General features: G+C 44.0%; 2 protein-coding genes across 5 annotated transcripts in view; both read left to right on the forward strand.

Annotated features, from left to right (window-relative positions):
* The window catches only part of ACOT9 (acyl-CoA thioesterase 9), a 42126-nt gene extending 40753 nt beyond the window's left edge, over positions 1–1373 (forward strand). For all 4 annotated transcript variants that reach the window (XM_073616516.1, XM_073616517.1, XM_073616518.1 and 1 more), the window contains one exon: positions 166–1373. In XM_073616516.1, the coding sequence (XP_073472617.1) occupies positions 166–239 (74 nt within the window). In that variant the 3' untranslated portion in view covers positions 240–1373. The remainder of the gene's footprint in view (positions 1–165) is intronic.
* Positions 1374–10644: 9271 nt separating this feature from the next.
* The window catches only part of EIF2S3 (eukaryotic translation initiation factor 2 subunit gamma), a 31179-nt gene continuing 20401 nt past the window's right edge, over positions 10645–21422 (forward strand). Inside the window, exons 1-3 of the mRNA XM_073616520.1 lie at positions 10645–10795; positions 14268–14331; positions 18411–18538. Coding sequence (XP_073472621.1) covers positions 10727–10795; positions 14268–14331; positions 18411–18538 — 261 coding nt within the window. The 5' untranslated portion in view covers positions 10645–10726. The remainder of the gene's footprint in view (positions 10796–14267; positions 14332–18410; positions 18539–21422) is intronic.

The following is a 21422-nucleotide window of genomic DNA, read 5'->3' on the forward strand; positions in this document are numbered from 1 at the left end:
CAAAGCTGGTTTCCCTAGGCTAGTAAGTATGTTTTTGCAGCATAGGAAAGACAAGATGTAAGTGACACATACTGTATTTTTGTGGGAGGACAATGCAGTTCCTCTTTTTAAACTGCCAACGTTGTTTAATGTAACACTGACTTAATGTTTTTTCTTTTTATATAGAGTCAATGCTTTACTTAGATGGGAAGCGTCATTTTGATGCAGTAGTACAAACCAAAAATGGCCAGAACGTGTGATCAAGAATTGTTCTTCAACTGACAACATTACCAACAATGTTTGGTATTCATTGTTACATTAAGACTGTTCCCAAAGACAAGAAGTGGAGATGATGTAAAAGGACACTAAGCACTTTGAAAAAAGAGCTGAAATGTATTTCTGCCGCAACGCCTTCCATTTTATTATGCACTCTTTTTATAATCACGCACATTTTGATTATGGGTAATATGAGTCCTTTGGAGTTTTAGGAAAGCATGTTCTGATGTTGCTTGTAAATACAGCAATCCAAGGTTTTACTGTATCCTTATTTTTTTGCATTTGGTTGTGTGTGTATATATCTCAACTGCCGCATTATGTTTTTTTGTTCCACACCTAAATGGTCATTCATGATGCTTAGCTGGATAAGCATATATTTATTACAGCAAAGAGCAAGTAGCCATAGAAACAAGTCAAAATACTATATACAGTAAAACCTTGAGGCTTGAGAGTAACTTGGTTTTGAGCATTTTGCAAGACAAGCAACATTTGTTTTTTATAAATTTTGACTTGATATACAAAGCGATGTCTTGATATACAAGTAGCGTCATGTCACAACTGAGTATAAAAGAGAAGAGAGGCGCCTCTAAGTGTAGCAATATAGATACATTTAATGAAGGTACAATATTTAGAAACTCACATGGTTGATGATTAAAACAGGCACATCTAAGTATCACATATGTCCACATATACCGTCCTTCTCACTGCCATTGACGTCGTCCCTTCCACGCTACGCTTCACAAGCAGTTCAAGCCTCGCTTTCAGATCGCTCTACTGCAGAGTAGTCTTCCTGGTCACGATTGCAGAATGACAGCGGTGAGAGCCGGCGGTGTGGGGGATGGTCTATGTGGACAGCTTTACCCCGGGTGCCTACATACTTAGATGTACCTCTTTTAAATCATCAACCATGTGATTTGCTAAATGTTGTACCTTCATTAAATGTAACCATATTGCTACACTTAGAGGCGCCTCTTTTCTTCTCTTTTATACTCTATAGCTCCTGCTGCATTTTGCTTCTAATCCCCTTGTGAAGGCTGCCATTTGTGGATGGACATTTTATGGTTACATTGCTATAATTCTTTTTATATGGACTATAAACTGAAGGACCTATGACTAAATGGTTGTGGAACTAATTATTTGAGTTTCCATTATTTCTTATGGGGGAAATTGGCAGATTTAAATATACTAACAAACTGAAGCCAAACTCTAGCTAATACTTTATAAGCAGTTATAGCAGTTTTTTTTTCTTTTTGGGATAAAAGTTTTACATAAAAGCTGATCATTGTAAGCAACCCTGCTAGTGTTAAGTGGTTTGTGTCATCTGTGTAACTGCTGCATAGCTTGTTCGTTTGAAAAACAACAGACTTACTAGCTAGATCACTAGATGAAGAAAGCAAGTCTAAAAAGAAAATGTAATGCGGCCATCACATCTAAGAAATGGTAAGCTGCAATATAATAAATGTTTGCTTTTGGGTTTATTACCACTTTAATTACAAAGCATCATGTGTCACTACTGTAGACTTAAAGTAGAATTCCAGACTAAACTCAACTAGTCTTAAAAATGTCCCCTCCCCCCTCCTAACACCTATGCTGACAAACCTGTGAAAGATAGATAGATAGATAGATAGATATATAGATATATATACCGTATTTATTGGCGTATAACACGCACTTTTTTTCCCCTTAAAATCAGGGGAAAGTCGCAGGTGCGTGTTATACGCCGATCCCCTGCGATCCCGAGCTGTCACAATTTTAAAATCGCCGACCGCGATTTGAAAATGGCGCCGCCGGCGCCGAAATACACCGAGCCGGTCCTCGGCTCTTTCCGGCGGCTCCCGTTTACTTTCGGCTCCACTCGTAGTCCCGAGCGGAGCTATCCGAACCTACTCGGCTAGGTTCGGATAGCTCCGCTCGGGACTACGAGTGGAGCCGAAAGTGAACGAGAGCCGCCGGAAAGAGCCGAGGACCGGCTCGGTGTATTTCGGCGCCGGCGGCGCCATTTTCAAATCGCGGTCGACGATTTTAAAGCTCAGGACAGAGGATCGAAGGCTGCACTGGGGAAGGCTGCACTGACATGGCTGCACTAACAAGGCTGCACTGGGGAAGGCTGCACTGACATGGCTGCACTGATGGGCATTTAAATGTAAGTTTTTTTTTCCTTCAACTTCCCTCCTAAAAGTTTTTTTTTCTTTAAAATTCCCTCCTAAATTGGGGTGCGTGTTATACGCCGGTGCGTGTTATACGCCGATTAAATACGGTATATATTTACCCACTCTGGTGCTTTAACCATATCCCGCCGTGTGTGTGTGTGAGAGAGATATGTGGGTGCTCTGATGCGAGCAGCAGCATGATTGGTGGACACAGCAGATCAGTGTTCAGTACTAGGCTGCTGTGATTGGCCCAGGTACCATGTGATCGCTGTGATTGGTCATGTTAACACAACTGTCATAAATGGCTTTCATTCATGACAGCTTTCTTACTATTGTGATCTGTGGGATCGGTAACAGTGTTCACATGATACAGGACCAATCGCAGCTGCCCTGTACCATGTGATAGCTGTAGCCAGTCATAATAGTAAACAATGAGTCATGAATGAAAGCCATTTATGACCGTTAAAACGATTGTTTTTGCAGTGATCATCACTGTACAAGCGGGTTAAAAAAAAAATCCAGATCACCTACCCAGAGAAGTACAGTATCATTATGGTGACACTGCACTACTCTGACAGTATGTAGAAAAAAAATATATATAATATAAACACTATGCACTTTGCAAAGTGGAGTTGCTCCAAAGCTTAGCAAATGAGGTAAAACTTCACTTTGCAAAGAATACCCAATCACATGCAAGGGGGAAAAAAAACACCACAATATTCTTGCTTGCACATGGTTGGTTGATAGAAGTCAGCAGAGATTCTGCTCATTCACTAAGCTCTGGAGTAACTGCTTTTGCAAAGTTCAACTGCACTTTGCAACATGCACAGTCTACTTGCCTTTAGCAAATTAACCGCACTGTGTCACCATAAGGTCTTGTTCAAATAAACGGTGCTGTCTGAAGAGCCATCCATGTTCAGATCGCTCTTGAGAGCGCTTTTAATAGGCAGTGAGGAGGCATTGTATTGCCTCCTCACCACTTGCTTTAACCCCTTGGACCCCGTACACACGCAACTCTATTCACTTTAATAGGTCATGATCAACGGGCATACAGGGGGTATACGTCCTTCCACAGCTGCGAAGAAAAGCATTGCAGCCACAGCAAGTGTACACCCCCAGCCACTGCCTCTGTAGCTAAAGGGGGTAGTAAAACAATGGATCAATAGGGTCTATAACTTTCCACATATCTCCTCTTTGCTGGAAAGCCTGAGATCGACAAAAAAAATCGATCTTGTGCTTTTCAGAAACAAAACAGCAGTTGTTTAAGTCTGCCAGGCCTGGAAGTGACGTCGCTTCCGTCCTCCGAGGGTCATAGAGATAGCCGGGGATCATCTGGACCATATGGCCCCTCCCGCCTGTAAAAGGAATCAAGTGGCTAAAAAGCCGTGATGATGGGTTTTACATGTGAGGGAATAGCTGGCTGAAAAAAAAAACCCCCGTTAGACTTACTGGTAATGGTATTTCCATGAATCTTCCAGGAAAGCTACTTGAGAGATGATTGGCTCCGCCTTCTACAAGAAACACAAACCAGACACAATTTAAAAGGCCCCTCCCTCTTCTGTGATCCTCAGTTGTATGAAGATCAAAAAAATGTCCACCAAAAGTGAACTCGGAAGAGGAATATTAGAAACTCGCTAACACACCACCACCAGGTTAAATTAAGGGGACCAGTGAATAAAGAATAGGGTGGGAAGATAGACGCTGTCCTGGAAGATTCATGGAAATATCGTTACCAGTAAGGCTAACGGTGGTTTTCCCCCTTCATCTTCCAGGACAGCTACTTGAGAAGATAAGCAAGATTCTATACCTTAGGAAGGGACAACAGTCTGAAGCACTTTCCTTCCAAAGGAGAGGTCCTGGCTGGAGAGCATCTGGACTCTATAATGCTTGTTGAATGCATGAGAGGAGGACCAGACAACAGCTTTGGAAATATCTTCCCCTGATGCACCTGCTCTTTCTGCCCAAGATGCAGCTAGAGATCTAGTAGAGTGAGCCCTAACTCTGGTAGGAGGGGATTGCCCTGAAGATCTGTAGGCTTCACAAATAGCTTCTCTAATCCATCTGGCAATGGAACCCCTGGATGCCTTGGAACCCTTTTTGGAGCCACTAAAAGAAATCAGTAGTTGGGAAGCTTTTCTAAACTCACTAAACTAAGAAACTAAATCTTTCCTCCTCTGAATTCCTGGGGGAGGAACAGAAGCTAGGAATAACTACCTCCTGGGATCTGTGAAACTCAGACGAAACTTTGGGTAAATACAAAGGGTCAGGCCTAATTACTACCTTGTCATCTAAAATTCTTAGGAAAGGATCTTTACAAGAGAGATTCTAAATCGGAAATCCTTCTCTCTGAAGTTATGGCCAAAAGAAAAGCCATCTTTAAAGTAACTCATTTCAAAGAGGCGTCATGAAGTGGCTCAAAAGGGGCTCTGCTAAGGGCATTCAACACAAATGACAAGTCCCAGGGGGAACCTGCTTAATGACTCTAGGTGTACGTCTAGCCCTAGCTGAGAGGAATCTTTTTTAATCAACGGCTCCTCCACTGGTCTTTTTTCCATGATTAGAGACATAGCAGCAACTTGAACCCTAAGAGTGCTGACAGCAAGCCCCTTTTCCACCCCCTTCTGTAAAAAATCCAGAACACGGGATAGAAAACAAGTCCGCTCCAGCACTTTTTTGCCAGGCTACAAAGGTCTTCCAAACTTTACCATAAATCTTCCTTGTGACTAATTTATTGCTGTCTAGAATAGTCTCAATAACTCTAACTCAACATCCTTTTAATTGTAGGATACGCCACTCAGCCTCAAAGTTGTTAAACGGTAAATCTGAGGGCTTGGATGAAGCACTGGTCCATGGCGGAGAAGGTCCCTTCTCTCTGGCAGAGGCCAGGGGGACTCTATTGAAAGTGCTCTCAGTACGGAGAACCAACTCCTCCTGGGCCACCACAGAGTAATCAGAATTACCTCTGCTTGTTCCTGCACAATTTTGCGGACTACCAGAGGCAATAGCGGAAACGGAGGAAAGGCGTAGGCTAGGGAAAAATTCCACTGGAGAGAGAGCACATCTGTCCCTAGGGACTCCGTTTCTCTCTCCAGGGAAAAGTAAGCTGGAAGCTTCCTGTTGTGGGTGGATGCAAACAGATCCACTTTGGGCATCCCCCACCTTACAACTAAATCCTGGAAGGTTTTCTGGTTCAGCTCATAACTGCTGGAGCTGATACTCACTCTGCTCAGATAATCTGCCAGAACATTTGTCATCCCACTGATGTGGACTGCCCTGATTGAGGAAACATTGTATTCCGCCCCGGAAAGTGTCTCCTGACTTAATACTAACAGACTGTTAGGGGGGTACTCGTTCCATTTGTTGAGGTAAGCCGCTGTCGTGGAAATGACCGAAAAAATCAACAGGTCCCTCGCACGAACCCTTGTTTTCGAAGCGACTAAAGCCTTTCCTACCGCTAACTGCTCCCTGAAGTTTGAAGACTGAGCTGCCTCCTCTGGCCGCCAGGCTCCCTGAGCCTGCTAGTCTTCTGTAAGAGCGCCCCAACCCACAGGCTGGCATCTGTGGTGATCTTTATTGGGGAATACTGGGCCCAAGCCTTCTCTACCTGCAGATGTTCCGGCCACTCCCATCAGGACAGATGAGGGAATCGTCTCCTGGAAGATGTATGACCTGATCCAAAGAGGCTTTTCTGCGATCCCAATAACCCAGAAGAAATGCCTGAAGGGATCTGGAATGCAATTGGGCCCAGGGCACTCCCGGGATTGCTGCAGTCATCAAGCTCAACAGCTGCATTATCTGACAAAGGGAGGCCTGGGGAAGGCACCTGAAACTTTGCACAGAGAAAAGGATCTTCGAGACCTCCTCTGGTAGACTCAGTCGCCCCAAAGATTTTTCTATCAGATAGCCCAAAAAGTGACGGCTCTGGGAGGGAACCAGAGCAGACTTCTGGAGATTGACTTTCCAACCCAATCTTTGAAAGGTCTGCAGAACTACTTGTAGATCCTGACCAAGGTTCTCTTTCTCTCGGCCAAAGATCAAAAAGTCATCCAAGTCCGGGAAGATTGAGATCTTTTGTAAATGAAAAAAGGCCATGATCTTCGTAAAGATTCTCGGGGCTGCCGAAAGACCAAAAGGAAGAGCCCTGAACTGCAAATGACATGGGCCATTTTCCGTGAGGATCGCAAACATCAAGAATCTCTGATGATCCTGGCATATTGGTACATGAAGGTAAGCTTCTTGAAGATCCAGGGTTACCATGAATACTTATGGCAACAACAGATTTCTGAGTGAGTAAATGCTTTCCATCTGGAAACGCCTGTAAATTATCAATCTAAGCCTCCTAAACAGATTCTTAACCATCCAAACTCCTCCAGATGCCTTTTTTACCAGGAAAACATTAGAATAAAACCCTTCTGATCCTCCGGAACAGAGGATAAGAAACCCCTTCTGATTCCCAAAGGGAAATCGGATCTAACATGCCCTGCTGTCTCTCTTGGTCTCTGGGCAGCCGAGAGAGAAAAAAACCTCTGGGGAGGAGAGACCTGTAACCCTCTTCTATGATCTTGAGGATAAAAGGATATTTTGTGATCTCTGCCCATTCCTTGACGAAACTGGTTAGCCTTCCCCCTACCCCTGACCTGGCGTCACTGAGAGTTCTTGGTCGGGGCTGAAGGAGCAAAGAGCGCCCCTTTAGCTTTGTCTTTGCTAAATGTCCACTCTTTCTTGGCCTGCTGACCACCTGTCTTGAAATTAGGTTTGTTCCGAAAGCTACGAAAGGGCCTCTTACTTTGGGGCTTAGCCTTCTGAGATGGAAAACGCTTACTCTTTTCTAAAGAACGAGCTAGTACTTCCTCTACAGCCGAACCAAATAAAAGATGCCTTCAAAGGGAATACCACAAAGCTTATTTTTGGAGGTCAGATCCCGCTCCCAGGACCATGTCCTTAAGCGACTGGTGTACAGGAAAACACTTAGGCTTACGCCCCTCCCCTGAAGACCCCTGTACATTCTATCCTGAACCGATTTGAGTCTGCTGTGGCGACTCAATCTGCTCAGAAGTATAAACTGCTTACAACAGTTCCTCAATATCTTCGATTGGGCATAGATATCTGGCTGTGTTAACAGTCTCCTCAATTTCTGACGTGGCCTTCTCGTCAGAGACTGACCGTGAACTCACGGTCTCTAACACTAAGGGAGGTAGAGACCTCGCCAAGACCGAAGGGACCTGGGACACTGTCACGGCTGTTGAAGTGGAAGGTCCTAACCCTGCTAATCTATTATTAAAGGACTGGAAGGAAGAAACCACTTCTTTCATGGAAACCATTAATTCCTTTAGAGTAGAAACAGAATCAGCCCCTGCCACTGAAGAAATACAAGTATAACACAATAGTTTTCTACAGCTATCAGGAAGCTTAGAGCTGCAGTTCCCACATTTTCTGTTAAAAGGCTTGTCAACCTAGGAGAAAAAAATCAAAATAAGAAAGGCATATAAACTGACACTTTCTCTATAAATCCACCCCTGGACCTATTAGTTTTAAATTAACTCTAGGAAAGGTACTAACCTTGGGGGGTAGTACTGGACCCCGATGCAGCCTCTGAGTCAGTTTAAGTGGGTGCTCCATCCGCAGGGGTGTCCTCCAGTCTCCATAACGAGGAGGACTTGAGCCAGGCAGGAAAGCAATCTGTAGCTGCTGAACACTGTCTGCTTGTAGTGCTGCAATCTTAGCAGCACATCCTCAGCAGCGTAACATACCGAGTCGGTCCTTTAAATGAAAGAGACTCAGGGACCGGAAGTGCGTCATGCAACTACCGGTTCCAGCGCCATCTTGCCGTGTCACCGGAAGTGCGTCATCCGACACCATCTCGGTACACCCCAAAGGAGAAATACACGAGGAAGCGCTCCTCTACTACCCCAGGTAATCAGATGCCGGACAACCACGCTGAGTGGTGGCAGTTGCAAATGTCTCCACAAAAGCAAGTAACCACAAAAGAGGGGGCCCTTTTCAGACTGCAAAAGCAGTAAATACTGCAGACATGGCCATAACCAGTCTGAGTATTACTGAAAAAAGGGGGTCCGCTAACCACAGTCACCAGACCTAAAGAAAAAACAAACATAACGGTGCGTACCGGAAACACAAAACAACTGAGGGTCAGAGGAGAGGGAGGGGCCTTTTAAATTGTGTCTGGTTTGTGTTTTCTGTAGAAGGCGGAGTCAATCATCTCTCAAGTAGCTGTCCTGGAAGATGAAGGGGGAAAAGATGTTTCTGCAGGCATCATTCAGATATCTCCACTCAAACTCCAGGATGGCGTAAGACGTGGTTAATTTCATTTTCCAAAAAATTGTGACAAAAAAAATTATAACTTCTAAAAATGTGTCATGACTCTTACTAAATACTTTGGACTGTCTACTTTCCAAAAAGGGGTGTCATTTGGGGAGGAGGGGGGTGTATTTGTACTGTCCTGGCATATTAGGGCCTTACTAAATGAGACCGGAATTCAGTACATCAGGCTTGTTCCATTTATTTATATGCCAGCCTGCCCAAGAAATACCCAGTATGTCCAGGTATGGTAGAACACCTGACGCTCCCACGGTTATCCCACAATGCAGCATAAGGTTCATAAATGACACTGGGTTAAAAAAAAAAAGCGCAATTGATCTGCCATTGAAAAATGAACTGCTGTACATAAGAGGCTAAAGCTTTACTCCAGCTATAAACACTCCCATTACATATATTCCTCATTAGCCTCAAAGGATTTAAATCCAGTTTGTGTGCACCAAATGACTTTGCAAACCCAAATATTACTTTGTATATACACTCCTTAAAGCCTATGTGTGCACGGGCTAATATGGAGGGGCTTTTAGAGGCAGGGAAAAAACGCCTGACACCCCTAGAAGCAGCTGTAAAAAGGTCCAGTTTTATAAACTGTATATAGCATCAGCTTAATACAGTATACAGCGCTGTGTTCTGGCAGCAGGACAGGGACTTTCTGACCAGCTTACTGAACAAAATCGAATCCGGCTGAATGCTGCTCTGCCATTCACAGGTAGCTTTGTATTTTCTAAATGAATATGAGGGCTCGTTCACACCATACGTGCCTGAAAACTGATGGGAAAACCGTGCAGATTTAATTTGCAGAGACATCAGTTTACCTCAGTTGTCATGCACATCAGTTATGTCCCCTATTCACGTCAGTTTTTTTCCCAGGAAAAAAACTGCATACATGTTGCAGATACCTGCAAAAAAAAAATCCACACAGTGTGGTGTGAACAGGGTACATAAATAACCATTGTTTTTGTTTTGTTTGTTTTTTGACCCCTTGCAGAACGTGTGCAGAAAAACTGATGTCTCTGTACCATGGTGTGAACGAGAGGTGGGCAGATGATGTCGCAATCTCTGCCTCAGCCAATCATAGGAAGCCTTATATTTATTCATGGAATACGTTTGCTGTGAAAAGCTGAGAAGCGCTAAGCTGGACTTGAAATTTTTCTGGGACTGGTATGGGAGGTCTCTGTCAGAACGCCGCCGCATGTTAGTTGAGGAAAATTTTTCTTTGGACCAGTTTGGCCCAGATAAACTATTTAACCTCTTCACCCCCACACTATAGCCGAAAGATGGCTACAGCGTGGGCCTAAATTGCCAGGAGGGCATCCATGTACGTCCTCCCATGCATATAAAGCCTGCATGCCCCCTGCAGGGAGCGCGCAGCTCGCTCTGTGATCAGCGACTCAATGATACATGGAGTTTGGCTTCTCCTCATTTGGGCTTTTATTACCAACACATTTTATAGCTGCATGCAAGGAAATATTTGCAATAAAATGTCATTATTGACTATTTCCTCCCACAGATAAACATTTGCATTGAATGAAGTCATGTTGTATTAGATGACCGGCCAACACAACCCTCATTAATACAAGTCACAGACTCCTATCTTCTGCCTTCCATACAACGTGATGTATCTAGTCTTGTGTCAGTATTGCATCAGCTCCTGTACTGTGTGCATGTAGAGAGGAGGGGGCGCTAATGACCCCAGATAAGAACACTTCCGGTTCACCACACTCCGCTCGGAATGAATGAACAACCCCTGAAGTCTAGCATTGGTTTACATCTCACTAGATTCTGTCTGGGGGTGAAAGGGTGCCGTCTGTTCCGCCACACCTCCTACCATAAGTGTATCGTCTGCGAGCCAATTATCGGCAGCGCTGAGATGTCGGGGGCGTGTTTTTGGAGCGAGACGAGGCATGGAACGCAGCATGTCCCGGAAGTGGGTTTAGTGAGCATCCTGGGACTGGTTGCCTTCTGCTAGCGACTTCCTCTTTACCAAGATGGCGGGCGACGAGCCGGGAGTGACTCTGGGGCAGCCTCATTTATCCAGGCAGGATTTGGCGACTCTGGTGAGTATGTTCTGTCCGCTCTGTGGACGGGATAGAGAGCTGTATGGTGGCTGAGGATGTATGTGAAGGAGGGGGTCATATCAGGCATGTCTGGAGTTCATGTTGGCCGAGGCTTATCTTCTGCCTCATGTGCCGGCCTCTGACTGGGTGGAGACCGCCTCCCCGGCTGTAATGACCTCACTGCTGCTTCTCATGGAGGGAGACATCCATCCATCAAAGACCTCATCTCATATCTGCCTGTACGACTGAATTGAGGTTGTGTGTCCCCTATGGACCACTTGTACGACTGATCTGGAGTTTCTTGTTTACCTGGGACAATATTTAGGTCTGGGGGTTCTATGTACAGCTGGGACCTCCAGCAGGACTGATCTGGGGTTCCATGTACTGCTTGGACTGCCTGTAGGACTGGATTTGGTTTCTATATACCGCTGGGGTCGCCTGTAGGACTGGTCTGGAGTCTCGTGTTTAGCTGGACTGAACTGAGGTTATTTGTATAGCTGGAACCACCCGTAGGACTGGGGTGCTATGCACAGCTGGGCCCGCCTGTAGTTCTATGCACAGCTGGGCCCGCCTGTGGTTCTATGCACAGCTGGGCCCGCCTGTGGTTCTATGCACAGCTGGGCCCGCCTGTGGTTCTATGCACAGCTGGGCCCGCCTGTGGTTCTATGCACAGCTGGGCCCGCCTGTGGTTCTATGCACAGCTGGGCCCGCCTGTGGTTCTATGCACAGCTGGGCCCGCCTGTGGTTCTATGCACAGCTGGGCCCGCCTGTGGTTCTATGCACAGCTGGGCCCGCCTGTGGTTCTATGCACAGCTGGGCCCGCCTGTGGTTCTATGCACAGCTGGGCCCGCCTGTGGTTCTATGCACAGCTGGGCCCGCCTGTGGTTCTATGCACAGCTGGGCCCGCCTGTGGTTCTATGCACAGCTGGGCCCGCCTGTGGTTCTATGCACAGCTGGGCCCGCCTGTGGTTCTATGCACAGCTGGGCCCGCCTGTGGTTCTATGCACAGCTGGGCCCGCCTGTGGTTCTATGCACAGCTGGGCCCGCCTGTGGTTCTATGCACAGCTGGGCCCGCCTGTGGTTCTAGGCACAGCTGGGCCCGCCTGTGGTTCTAGGCACAGCTGGGCCCGCCTGTGGTTCTAGGCACAGCTGGGCCCGCCTGTGGTTCTAGGCACAGCTGGGCCCGCCTGTGGTTCTAGGCACAGCTGGGCCCGCCTGTGGTGCTAGGCACAGCTGGGCCCGCCTGTGGTGCTAGGCACAGCTGGGCCCGCCTGTGGTGCTAGGCACAGCTGGGCCCGCCTGTAAGACTGCACTGGGGTTATATGTACAGCTGGGAATGTCTAAAGCACTGAACTGGGGTCATATACACAGCTGATGGCATGATACAGGCAGAGGCTGTGTGACTTCTATTTGTATTGCTGTATACCTCAGACATGTGACAGACTACTTATTCTGTGATTAATCGTTCCACTGTATAATTCCCCTTCGGGGCTATATGATTTTGTTGGTTAGATATCCGTACTGTTATCATGTTTTATCGTGTAACTGTTGATTATTTTCTGCATCAATAAAATCAACTGTACAAATTTTATATCATTGCTGATTATTTATATGTACTATTTTTTTTATTGTACCGCAATAGTCCAAATGCCCTCATGTTCTTTTGGTGGCCTGATTGGGGACCAGGCTCCTATTTACTTTATATTATAGATTCCTGGATGATGGTACTAGCCTTCAATATGTTTATCCTTTACCTACCATAGAGGCCATTCATTTCCTATACTTATCATTCAGCTCTAAACTCTCCACATGCCACTCCAGGCCAGAATAAACACCACACTCTATTACTACAGCTCATCTGCTGGATCAGCTCTTCTCCACCTGAGCAATCACTTTTACCATTTCATAGGAACCCTACAAACCAAGCTGCAATAGTGTGAGCTGAACCCACAGGGGTAGGGTTGTCCCGATACCACTTACTTTTTTCAAATACTCACCGATACTGATTACCGATACTTTTTTTTTTTTTTTTATGTCATGTGATAGTGGCATGTGTGTCAGTAGTTTTTTGTTTTTACAATTTTATTTTTTAAGATTTATTTTATTTTTACAATGCTTTCTTTTTTTTTAAGGGGGAGGAGTGGACACTGTCAGTGTGTATTTTATTTTTTACAATTAATTTCTTTATTATTTATTGCAATTTTTTATTATTATTAGCCCTGTTGGGGGGCTTTGGTAAGATTTCAGGGGGTTTTTTTTGGTAAGATTTCAGCGGTGATCGGTGCGGCTTTGGGGGCAGTTACAAGCACTGATCACTGCTGTGTAGATTTCACTAAAGCAGCTGCTGGGGGGGGGGGGGGGGACCTCCAGCAGGCCAATAGTGTGAATGTCTCTGACCAAACAATCAGAAACGGGCTTCATGACAGTGACCTCTGTGCTCACAGCCTGGCACCGTGGAGCCCGATTGGCATTTGCCATTGAACACCAGAATTGTCAGGTCCACCACTGGTGCCCTGTGCTTTTCACAGATGAGAGCAGGTTCACCCTGAGCACATGTGACAAAGGTGAAAGGGTCTGGAGATGCTGTGGATAATGTTATGCTGCCTGTAACATCGTTCAGCATGACCTGTTTGGTGGTGGGTCAGTGATTGTCTGGGGAGGCAAATCCATGGAGGGATGCACAGACCTCTACAGGCTGGACAATAGCACCCTGAGTACCATTAAGTATTAGGATGAAATCCTTGGACCCATTGTCAGACCCTACGGTGGTGCAGTGGGTCCTGAGTTCCTTCTGGTGCACAACAATGCCCGGCCTCATGTGGCAAGAATATGTATCCAGTTCCTGGAGCATGAAGGAATTGATATCATTGAATGGCCCCCATGCTCGTCTGACCTAAATCCAATATAACATCTCTGAAACCTTGTTTCAGTCCATGTGACGCCGCCAGGTTGCACCTACAGTCTGTTCAGTGATGCGCTGGTCCAAATCCAGAGGAAATGCTCCAGGACACCATCTGTCGTTTCATTCGGAGCATGCCCCGACGACGTCAGGGATGCATACAAGCACGTGGGGTCCATACACGCTACTTAGTACCATTTGGAGTTGCTGCAATGACATTTCAGCAAAATGGACTAGCCTGCTGCATCATTTTTTCACTTTGCTTTTTGGGGGGTCTTTGAATTCAGCCCTCTGTAGGTTCATAATTTTTATTCCATCAAACGATGTGGCATTCTTTCATTCCTAACACATTACCCAGTCCATATCAGTATAGATATCCAGCATATTTTTCCCCCATTGAGATCTGATGTGTTTTTAAAGTGTTTGTGTGTGTGTGTGAATTTATTTATATAATGTATAAAAAAATAAATCTATCTATCTATCCTATCTATCTATCCTATCTATCTATCTATCTATCTATCTATCTATCTATCAATAAGCAATTATCTTAATGCCACCTACTTTTTTTCACAGGATGTTACTAAGTTGACACCCCTCTCACCAGAAATCATCAGCAGACAAGCAACAATCAACATAGGTAATATTCCTTTTGTGTGTGTGTATATAGATAGATAGATAGATAGATATTTTGTAGATCTGTTTGCAGCCAATGCAGCAAAATACAGTTCTCTTCATTTATACCAGTGTTTTTTCAATTAAAGCCACTGTTGTTTAGTTGCCTAATTTAGCTCATCTACTTAACGTGACATTAAACGATATCCTTATTCTCCAAAAATAATCTCTACACATCTAGTATGTAATGGCCCTGTAATCTATTTTTCATGAAAATTGTTTCTTACCGTCTTTTTTTCTGCATCCTTGTAACATCCTCCCTCCATGAGCTCCTGAACCGCTCCCCCTCCCCCACTTTATTTAGAATTAGCATTGCATGTTAGTTGCGGTTGAGTGTACTGCTCTTTGCACACTACAAATCCTATAGTCCCTGGTCCATTTCAGGAGCAGGCAAGAGGGTGGCTACGTTCCTGGATACAGTGGGAGAGAATGAATGTAGTCACCATCTAACAGGCAGCAATCAAAAAAGGAATTGGGAAGTTTGGAGGAGGCTGAGAGCAATAGAAGGTACTTTTCTGAGTTAAAGCGGAGTTCCGCCAATTATTTATTTATTTTTTTTTTTTTTTTAAGTCAGCAGCTACAAATACTGCAGCTTTTGACTTTTAAATATGGACACTTACCTGTCCAGGGCGCCCGCGATGTTGACACCCGAAGCCGATCTGTCCCTTGGCTCTCAGGTGGAGGCACCGCCATCTACTGCGCATGCGCGATCCCACTTGTCCCTGCTGTCTTCTGGGACCTGTGTATCTCCCAGAAGACAGCGGGGGGCACAGAGGAGGCACCGGATATGGTATAGATATCTGCGGATACTGCGGCTATCTATGCCCGGAAGTGGGAGAAATACCTGGATTAGATAGGTATCTGCTCCCCCTCCCCCCTGAAAGGTGCCAAATGTGACACTGAGGATTCCAAAAAGCGGAAGTTCCATTTTTGGGTGGAACGCCGCTTTAAGAATATACTTGAATAGAATTTGTTTAGTTTAAACCAGAGTTTAGTGTCACTTTAAGGCCTTCTTTACATGACCATTTACTTGCATACACCAGATTCCAGTGGCAAGAATCAGGAAACTCTTGTGGTTGGAATGGCAGGTGTATGCAAACAGCGGCAGTCGCTAAACCTGTATTTATCCACAAACTCAGCAGTCACATGCGGTAAGGGATAAATGAATGACCCTGGATGCAGTAAGATATATCCATGGTTGAACATGCATTGATCCCTAACCACTTGTGCAGATATATGCAAACCGCAACGGTTCCTCTTAGCCTGTCATTACTTTGGTCAGGCTGACTGGCTGCCATTGTTCGCTTACTTCTATTTCAGCTGCAAAAATTTCCTGATTCTTGACACTGGAATCCTATGTATGCAAGTAAGCGCCTGTGTGAAGGAGGCCTAAGGGTGCTTTTATTACCTGTATCCATCAGCTATTCATTCCAAATATTCTCCATACCATCCATGATATTTTTAAACAGCTGAAAAAACTAAGTTCCTGTTTACACCAACGCTACTTGTCTTGCGATTTGACACATCAAAGTCGCATGGCAAGTTGCAGCCTATTTCTGGCTATGGAACTGTTCAAATCGGTGTGACTCCAACTTGCACTGACTTTGAAAAAGTTCCTGCACTATTGGAGATTTCATGTTGCATTGACATCTGCATGAAGTCGCACAAATGTCAGGAAGCCACACATGAAATCGTGCTCTCTGGCGGCTTTGAAATCATGCTGAAGTAGCGTGATTTCAAAGCCGCATTCAGTGTGAACTGGGGCTAGCAGCTATTTATTTTTGTTTAGGCCTAGTTTACGCTTGCATCTGGGGTATGAGGAGGGTTGGGGGTGGAAAATAATAACCCAACACAGCAGCTGGAGGGGGTTGTACACCTTGCCATGGCCAAAAATATACCACCGTCACATTCGTCAGTCAGTGGTGCTGATAAATGTGATTTGTTTAAGTGAATGGAGCCGCACCACATCTGTATGCTATGCACTTGATTGCTGCACAGTGAGGAGGCAGCATATCTCTTCCTAGCCATCTGTCAAAGGCAGGGGCTGCAGTGTAAACAAGCCCTTACAGTTTCTCTGCTACTACTGTAAGAAGTTATGAATTAATGAAAAAAAAGAAACGGAATTCGGAATCGTTTGTCTATCCTTATCCAAAGTAAATAGGTTTTGCAACAGAACAGACAATAAAATTTAAAGTGTTCCTAAACCCACAACCGTAAAATCAGTCTGTATATGCAGTAAAGCATGCTTGTTATACTTACTGTGGTCCTAAGGGGGTTAACCCTGCGCATTGTGTAAAAGGGCTATTTGACCCTGTCATCTCTGATCCTCCCCTTCTTCCACAGTCCCCAATCTATCTCCTGATGCTTGGGGCACTTTGCACATGCTCAGTTTGGTGTGTATTTCTAGAGTTTTTTTTCTTTTTTTTTCTTCGGAGAGTGCATCTAATCAGCACTGTCCAGTCAGAGGGTCAGGGGTGCTGCAGCCTTATAGGACAGTCAGAGGAGAATGAAAGCTCCTCCAAGCTTTAACCAGTGCTCAGCCGGACACTGATAGAAGCCACAAGACTGCTATGTACCGGTGATGAGAAAAGGTATTTAGCAGTTGATATTTACTAATATAATTGCATTTCTGTGTACTGCGGGCAACCAGATATAGTGAATGCAGGGTCCTGCACTTTAAGTACTGTTACTCTCAAGGTACAACTCCAACCAAAACTTCTTTTTTTTTTTTTTTTTTTTTTTTTTTTAAGAGAAAGAGATGAACAGGTCAAGTTGGGTTTTTATACTTTGTTACGAGTGGCAGCTGGTCCTCAATATTTTTTTTTTTTTGGCGGGGGCAGGCAACAAACCTACCCCCCTCACTTGCACAAACGCCATGCCCCCTCCCCCCCGGAGACAGATGGGAAGGTGGAGATCAGTCCGGCCTTACCTTTTTAGGAGGCTGCTCCTCACTCAAGGCTCCCGGCCAAACAGGTATTGCTTCTCCTCCCAGCCGCACAGGAAGAGAGTCCTGAGAGTCTTAAGACTCCCTGGCCAATCGGGTCTCGGGACCCCCTTCCTGTTTAGCCGGGAGGAAAAGCGGGAAGAACTTTGGGAATATTAATTCGCTAATGTCACTCGAGTGGGTGGGCTCTGCCCCCCGAACTCACTTTTTTTTTTTTTTTTTTAAGCCAATTAAAACAGGTGCTTCAATTAAAAAAAATAATAAAATGAAATCCATGTGTCTGGCGCCCTGCATGTAGATTAGGGGTTGGGTGCATAGATTAGGAGGCGGCCGCCACTATTTGTTACATTGGAAGAAGTCGCCTTCACTTTTCTTTCCTTGTGAAAGTTGTAACCAAAACAGGAAGTGGGGAGAATGACAACATTTTACAGTAGTTGTTAAAAAAGCCGAGGGAGAAATCTCTGTGGGGACACCTATTCTGGAATCAATTGTCTTAGGTGGGATTTAACTTACTGTGAATATTTCTTTAAGTTATTGCCATGTCTCCTGGGCACAGTGAAAAGAAAATGACAAGGATTGCGAGAAGTAAGCCTAAGGCCTCATGCACACTTATAAAAGCGCCAGTAGCGTAAGCTGTAGAATTCATTTTTCAGCATTTTTGCAGTAGCGTTTTTAGCAAAACTATACTCCCATAAAAGCTTATGGCTCATAAACACCGACTAGCTGCATTTTTCAGCTTTTCTCAGAGTTAGAGCATTTTTACAGCTAAAAAACTCTTAAAACCCACTAAATCTGTTTTTTTTTTCCAGCCAGAAAATGGCCCTGACAAAAAATGCTGATAACAGCCTATGTGTGCATTGACACATACGATAAAATGCTAGGGAGTTTACAGGCTGCAGAAAAAAACACCTGAAGCCAAAAACAGCAGCTGTAAAAACGTCCAGTGTGCATGAAGCCCTAAAGAGAAGGATATGAGCAAGGAAGGAGAGAAAAGTCCAGGAAAGAGTTTTATTATATTGCTGCATGAAATGGTATGTTGGCTCTTTTTTGCCTTTAGGGATGTATTAATGTTTTTAGTAAATATTTTCTTTCTGTTGCAGGCACCATTGGTCACGTAGCCCATGGTAAATCCACAGTAGTTAAAGCCATCTCTGGTGTACACACTGTCCGGTTTAAGAATGAGCTGGAAAGGAATATCACCATCAAACTAGGTTATGCCAATGCTAAGGTAACTTCATCTTAAAAATCTATTGTGATATAAGACTGTCTTCTCAGTAAGAACAGAAGCCTGCCGTGCCATGGGCAAGTATGTCTAATTTGTCAGATTACTAATTTACTAATATGGGAAGTAGGGTTGTCCCGATACCACTTTTTTAAAGCCGAGTAAAAGTACCGATTTACTCTCCCCCCCCCAAGTACACGCATTATTCTTCTTTTTGTTTTGTTTTTTCCAATTATTTTTTACATACATACATACACAGTTGTGCTCATAATTTTGCATACCCTGGCAAAATTTGATTTCTTGGCCATTTTTCAGAGAATATGAATGATGACATCAAAAACATTTTTCACTCATGGTTAGTGTTTGGCTGAAGCCATTTATCATCAATCAACTGTGTTTACTCTTTTGGGTAGTTTCTGTTGTGATGATTTAAAATGACCCTGATCAAAAGTTTACATACCCTGGTGGTTTTGGCCTGATAACATGCACACAAGTTGACACATGGTGGTTTGAATGACTATTAAAGGCAACCATCCTCACCTGAGATCAGTTTTCTTGTAATTGGTGTGTGTGTGTATATATATATATATATATATATATATATATATATATATATATATATATATATATATATAAAAGGTCAATGAATTTCTGAACTCAGACCCTTGCATCTTTCATCCAGTACTGCACTGATGTTTCTGGATTCTGAGTCATAGGGAAAGCAAAAGAATTGTCAAAGAATCTGCGAGAAAGGGTAGTTTAACTGTATAAAACTGGAAAGGGATATAAAAGGATATCCAAGGAATTGAGAATGCCAATCAGCAAACTCTAATCAAGAAGTGGAAAATGAGGGGATCTATTGAAACCAAACCACAGTCAGGTAGAACAACTAAAATTTCAGCCACAACTGCCAGGAAAATTGTTTGGGATGCAAAGAAAAACCCACAAATAACTTCAGATGAAATACAGGACTCTCTGAAAACAGGTGGTGTGGCTGTTTCAAGATGCACAATAAGGAGGCACTTGAAGAAAGATGGGCTGCATGGTCGAGTTGCCAGAAGAAAGCCATTACTACACAAATGCCACAAAGTATCCCTCTTACAATACCCCGAACAGCAGACACAAGCCTCAAACCTTCTGGCACAAAGTCACTTGGAGTGATGAGACCAAAATTGAGCTTTTTGGCCACAACCATAAACGCTACATTTGGAGAGGAGTCAACAAGGCCTATAATGAAAGGTACACCATTCCTACTGTGAAACATGGAGATGGATCGCTGATGTTTTGGGGATGTGTGAGCTACAAAGGCACAGGAAATTTGGTCAAAATTGATGGCAAAATTAATGCAGTGTGTTATCAAAAAATACTGGAGGAACGTTTGCATTCATCAGCCAGAAAGCTGCACATGGGACGTACTTGGACATTCCAACATGACAATGATCCAAAATAGAATGCCACATCGACCCGTCATTGGCTACAGCAGAATAAAGTGAAGGTTCTGGAGTGGCCATCTCAGTCTCCTGACCTCAATATCATTGAGCCACTCTGGGGAGATCTCAATTTTGCAGTTCATGCAAGACAGACCAAGAATTTACAGGAACTGGAGGAATAGGCAGCTTTACTCCTCTGAGAAGATAAAGAGCCTCGTCCACAAATACCACGAAAGACTTCAAGCTGTCATTGATGTTAAAGGGGGCAATACAAGGTATTAGGAACTGGGGTATGTAAACTTTTAATCAGGGTCATTTGGGTAGTTTCTGTTCTCATTATGATTTAAAAAGCGTAAACACAGTTGATAATGGGTTCCGCCAAACGCTAACCATCAGTGAAAGAAAGTTTTTGTGTTCATATTCTCTGAAAAAATGGCCAAGAAATCATAAATTCTGCCAAGGTATGTAAACTTATGAGCACAACTGTGTGTGTGTGTGTGTGTGTGTGCGTATATTATATATGAAGCAGCTGAATGCCATGGAGGGGAGAGGAGAAACCGCTGTCATGATTAAAACTGCCGCCGCACCAATTTTTCCTGAGTTTTCAGGTTTCCGACTAGGCATCGGGAGCATTTGCACAAGTACTTATGCAAATACTCTGTATGCGAACCGATACTAGCATCGGGACAACCCAATGGGAAGTGTATTGCTGGCTAGAACATGCAAACTCCAAGACTGTCATCCTTCTCACTTTACTGCTCGATGAGGGTCTGACTAAAAACAGTTTTTGTGCGTGCGTGTGGGGGGGTCCTGACCCTCCACTGACTGTCAAGGATGAAAATGACTGCCTGGTAGGACTTTCAAAAACAAGGCAGCCGTTTTAGCTCCCTTACAACTAGAGCTGCATGGTTAATCGTTAAAAAAAATCACGATCTCGATTCAACCCCCTTAACGATGTTAACCCAGCATTACCTCGATTCATACAGTGCAGAGCCGCTCTCTACTCACAGCTGTCTAAAAAAAAAAAAAAAAAAAAAAAAAAAAGATGGCAAATGTTTATCAACATTGTCAGTGCTGGGAGATAACTATAAACAAAGTATCTTTTTGTTCTTTTAAATCCAAGGAATGAACTTTGGTCTGTAAATGAAGGTCAGGACCAAACCTTTTTCTGACACTTGTTGCTTACAAGTTAAAATCAGTATTTATTGCTAGAAAATTACTTGGAACCCCCAAACATTATATATATATATATATATATATATATATATATATATATATATATATATATATATATTTTTAGCAGAGACCCTAGAGAATAAAATTGCTGTTGCAATATTTTGTCACACTGTATTTGCACAGCGGTCTGTCAACTGCAATTTTTGCGGGAAAAACACTTCAGTGAATTTTAAAAAAATAAACCGTAAAGTTAGCCCAATTTTTTTGCATAATGTGAAAGATGA

Source organism: Aquarana catesbeiana, linkage group LG02 (genome assembly GCF_042186555.1).
Source record: "Aquarana catesbeiana isolate 2022-GZ linkage group LG02, ASM4218655v1, whole genome shotgun sequence".
In the NCBI taxonomy this organism is placed as follows: Eukaryota; Metazoa; Chordata; class Amphibia; order Anura; family Ranidae; genus Aquarana; species Aquarana catesbeiana.